Source organism: Triticum urartu, chromosome 7A (assembly GCF_056163025.1).
Source record: "Triticum urartu cultivar PI428250 chromosome 7A, HENAU_Tu73, whole genome shotgun sequence".
Lineage (NCBI taxonomy): Eukaryota > Viridiplantae > Streptophyta > Magnoliopsida > Poales > Poaceae > Triticum > Triticum urartu.
Genome location: NC_141879.1, coordinates 159020416 through 159025383, shown reverse-complemented (window position 1 = coordinate 159025383; position 4968 = coordinate 159020416). Strand labels below are relative to the sequence as shown.

The 4968-nt window shown below is 49.6% G+C and overlaps 1 protein-coding gene across 1 annotated transcript; it reads right to left on the bottom strand.

The window, feature by feature from the left end:
* Positions 1-756: 756 nt before the first annotated feature.
* On the bottom strand, positions 757-1986 carry LOC125518561 (uncharacterized). The gene has a single exon (XM_087537721.1). The coding sequence runs from the start codon at positions 1984-1986 to the stop codon at positions 757-759; it is 1230 nt and encodes a 409-aa protein (XP_087393847.1).
* Positions 1987-4968: the final 2982 nt, after the last annotated feature.

The following is a 4968-nucleotide window of genomic DNA, read 5'->3' as shown; positions in this document are numbered from 1 at the left end:
TATTAACACATACTATATGTATGCTTATTAACACAATCTATATGTATGCTTATTAACACATGCTGTATGCTTAATAATAATAATACTATATGGAAAAAAAGAAAAAAAGAAAAAAAAACTATGCCAGTGCAGATGGACAGCGCCCCGGATCGATGACGTGTCATCTATGCCGACGGCTGCCGTCGGCATAGGTCCTGGTCGGTGCGCTATGCATCGGTGACGTGTCACCCGTATCTATGCCGACGGCCACCCGTCACGGCCGTCGGCATAGATTTGACGTCGTTAGCCGGCCGTGATGAGTGTTGTCGGCGGGCCCGCATCTATGCCGACGGCCAGTATATGCCGACGGCAGCTGTAGGCGTAGTCCGGGATAAGCCGACGGCTGTGTTGTGCCGACGGCTGCTGTCGGCGTAGACGGGGATAGCCCGACGGCCATTGTACGCCGACGGCCAGGATCTAGCTGTCGGCATAGCTCGGATTAGGCCGACGGTGGCCGTCGGCATACATTTGGCTGTCGGCTTAGAGCCCTGTTCCGGTAGTGCTTATTTTGAATTAAATTCCAGATAATTCCAGATATTCCTATACCACACACACACAGGAGATGATTTGTTCACACTTCACAGTCTCGAGCATATGCTTTATAGAACTTTAAAAGTGTCTAATGGTATTGCGAAAGTAAAAAGAGATGGAACCAATACATACTGCAACATCTAAGAAAAATCCTAGTAACTAATAATACAGCGTAACTAGCTTAACTCAAGGCTCTGGAAAAAGCCAAGTTGGAGACCATGGACCTTCGCCGGCTGTGGACTCCACTACCGTCTCCGACAGCAATGGCGTCACTGTCCGGTCTCTCATGTTGTATACCCCAGAGTCTTGAAAGGCATTCTCACAATTCCCCCCGTTTATTTTTGAAACGAAGGGCCTGCCCGGCTTTAAGTTAAGAAAGGCCAAACCAGGCTGACTAGATCCTTTCTTCTCCTTTAGAAAGTAGATGCAATCTTCTTCGACTCCGGTGCCGCTAGATTGACCTCCGGCACTGGCAGGGAGGGACTCGGAGCACCCTTGGCTGACGAAGAGCGCGCGCCCCATCAATGTATCGACTTCGGTCCAGCGTGCACAGCCGCTGCTGCTCAGGTCCGTTGCTTCCAATACCTTGAAGTGTCGAGTCAGCTTCAAAGGTCCCCAGTCTCTCGGCCACCGCTCGCTGATCCTTTGTTCGACCATCAGCAGCCGATCGCCGGAGACGACAAGGTAGTTCCGCTGCAAGTAGAAGTCGGTCAAGTTAGGATCATACCATGCCTCCTGCCCTACTAGGGTGCCGTGGATGGTTGTCTGCTCGTGGCCGTCGTCCAGGACACGAAGCTCATGCTGACGATATCGCCCCACTTTTGTGGTGAGGAGGGCGTAGATCTTTCCTTTGAAGATGGCAATGTCGCTGACGAGGCCGCCTTCAGGCTCCGCCAACTCCATCGTGGAGCACCTCGTGATGTCCCATGGCTGCCCACGAGTAGAGATGATGACTTTTGCGGTCCCGGAGTTTTCTGACTCCACTAGAGCGGCGATGAGGTGATCGGACGCCACCACCTTCCGGACGACGGGCTTTCCCTGGAACCATAAGGCGGCCTCGGGGACAGGGGTCGTCGCCGAGGGGGAAGGGTTCATCAGGGAGCACCTGCCGTCGCCGTGCACGAGGAAGAGCCTGCTGCCGGTGGAGGCTCGGACGGAGACGCCGTCGTCCGCGACGGGCAGGCGGTGGACGGCGCCATCGGGGAGGCTGCGGAAGGTGCCATCGCAGAGGGCGATCCACGGGAGCAGCGGGGGAAGCGGGCGCAGCAGCCGCGCGTTGGAGCGCCATGGGCGGCAGACGGCGGCGAGGCGGACGCGGTCGGCGTGCGACGGCAGCCGCGAGAGCACGACGCCCAGCAGCTCCGGCTGGAGGTCCGGCCATGGGCACCGGAGAGACGAGCTTGATGACGCGGCCATCGTCGTGTGGTAAGTGCGGATGCGTCCTCTTTAAACAGAGCGATCGATCTGAAGACGAGTCCGTTCTAATTTAGGAAGTTGTTTTTCTTGCGGATCTCGTGGTTGGTTCAATCCCGCTTTCTTCGGTGGCTTTTCTTTCATCAGTTGAGACCAGGCTATGTACTATAGTATGTAGGAGATCCAAGCGTCAGCTTCACCTCACCGGCGTCTTCTCCAGCAACGGTTGATTCACCGGTTGATGCGCTGGTGCCTGGTGGAGCCGCGGGAGGTGCCAAGAAATCGCTTCTGTATCCGTAATTCCGTATGCTAACACTACGTACAAATTTCTTCCATCTTTTGAGATCAGAACTTGTTCTCCTTTACGCAGTGTACATCGTTATCTCCTTTTGAGATCAGAACTCATTATCTGTGCAGGGGCTATTGTCTGCCTTTTGTTTTCTTATATTTGTCAATACTCTTCTTTTTAGGGATGTCAATAGAATCTCTTCGTGTCCTTTTTATGTTTCACAAATGCTACAAGCAAGCCAAAGGGACTACATACATACTACATACATACATAGGATTTGAGGTATACCTTATACACACAATCATACACTAACCAAGTATTTGAGGTATACCTTATACATAACCATACACTAACCAAGTATTTGAGGTATACAAATCCTTGGTGATCAGGATTCAGGGGCTAGTGCGACCCCCAAGTATTTTTGCCTTGTGAGGAAAAAAATGAAATTAAAAAGCCACTCAGACAACACACCAAGTTTGCTACAATGAAAGACTTGCACATTCGGATGCACCCCAAGATCATACATATATAGGAAACTAAGAATCAAGATCACTGAATAAAGATATGCAGATCGTGTTAGGAACCGCTTCCCTGCGTGGAACATGCAGCAGAAAAATGTTGATGTTTTTGCATTTGTTGCTTTGGAACTTATTAGTTTCTGTCATTTGGTTTCTCCCCCTTCCCGGGGAGAGCGGAAAAACCTGACCTGGCCTGTGTAAGCCTGTGGTTTCATTCAATGGAACCGGGGAGTGCTCCCTGTTTTTCTAAAAAGAAAGATAAGCAGATCTAGGCTAACTGGTTGATCCCGAAGTTGTAGCACAGAAAGTTGGGAGTACATATGTTCCAGCTTCCAAGAAAACAGAATTAATCCTGCTAGGTTGATCACATAGCTACCCAAGGGAAAACCCTTGTCGAACACCACCGCCCAACATGTTGTAGCCGTGCTGCTGCTGTCCCTGACATCAATGGCGTGATCATCTCATTCCTGATGTTGTACGTGCCGGAGTCAAGAAGCAGAAGAGTTCGAGCAGGGATAGTCCACATGAAGTAGATGCAATCCTCTTGGTATCGACTGCATTCTCCAGCGGGCAGGGAGCCAGGACTAGGAGCCATGTTGGCCAAGAAAGATCGCATGGCCGCGCAAATCAACCCTTCTCCATTGACCTGGCTGCTGTGCAAATCTGCCAAAGAGACCTCAAGTACAGCCTGATTTTATCTTCGAACACATCGTCGCTTGCCGAATTAGCCATGGCGTGAAACCACCTAAATCACCCAAAGAGTCAATTATGTTCTCGATGGATAACAAGGTCTCGTCCCACTCAAATGTTGAAAGCTGGCCAAATCTACTCAATGCGTACAACTTTCCATCAGAGAATGCAAATCCACTCTACGCTACATATAATAGTCATCCTTTTGGCTTGCTTGCAACATTTTTGTGAAACATGAAAATTCCATAGAATTTTTGGAGAATTTGAATCCTTAGGAACTATTCCTATGTTGGTTGTTTGATTTGTAGGATTGAATCCTATAGGATTTGGAATCAGTTCATTTCATGAAGAACCAAACATCTACTCCAACCTTTTTTTTTACAATTCCTTTATTTTGCTATGGCATCAAGCACTCTTTAGTCTATAGGATTTAAGTGGGCATGCCACTCCAATTATGTACTTTTCCTTCATGCATTTTGAAATTCCTGCAAATCAAAGAGGCCCTTAATCATCTTTTTTTCTTCTAAACCCAAGATATTGCCACGGAGGACAGAAGAGGCCCACCAACCACGGGGTGGCCCAACCCTACTCCTTAGAGTTGTTCTGCAATATAGGGCGCATCACCATCTTAGCACACATGGCAAGGACTCCGCTGCCTACATAGCGTATGATTCTTATATTTGGCATGTACAGATCGACAAGGAATCTACTATTGTACGTAGCGTAGTTTTCATAGGACTACTCCAAACTAACTTGGATCATGTAACCCTACCCTCTGGCCATCTATATAAGGTTCAGTAGGGACACAACCATCGAACCAATACCCTCGTAGCTTGTTTGGTTGGGGGTGATTAGATCAAGAGAATGAGAACTGAAGGGGTACGAGACATCAAGTCTATTGTGAGCGCGCCGTTCATCCGTGCGTGCGTGCCACACCATCAAGGGAATGGGAATTGAAGCCGACATGCGTGCCACACCGCACGAGACCACCACTTACTTTTTGAGGGGAGGAAAACCCCATTGTGAGCGTGGCGACACCGCTATGAGCCAACATTCAGCGGTGCTGGCAAGGGCGGGACGACCAGAGTCGGGATGTCATGGCAGACGTCGCTGCAAGTGAGCGGGTGTTGCAACCAAGGGCCTGCTAGGTTTTGTAGCATTACCTGTCTTCAAGGAGTTGTCATACTGCCATGGAGCATCGTTGGGTCTCCCTTATTGTAATGGAGCATTACTGGTGCTACGATGGAGCATCGTCGGGCCATTAGAGTATCACTGGTGTTGTGTTGGAGCATTTTGTCGAGCCGCCGGAGCGTCACCGGTATTGCGATGGACTTGAATAAACATTAGTTGAACATCATCTCACACAGTACGGGCTTGCAATCCATCACCCCTAATCAAGAGAGTTGGATAAACCATACCACGCCGCATAACAACATGTAAGAAGATGTTGAAGTCGCCACGCCAATAGCCCCTCGAATGCTCTCCTTG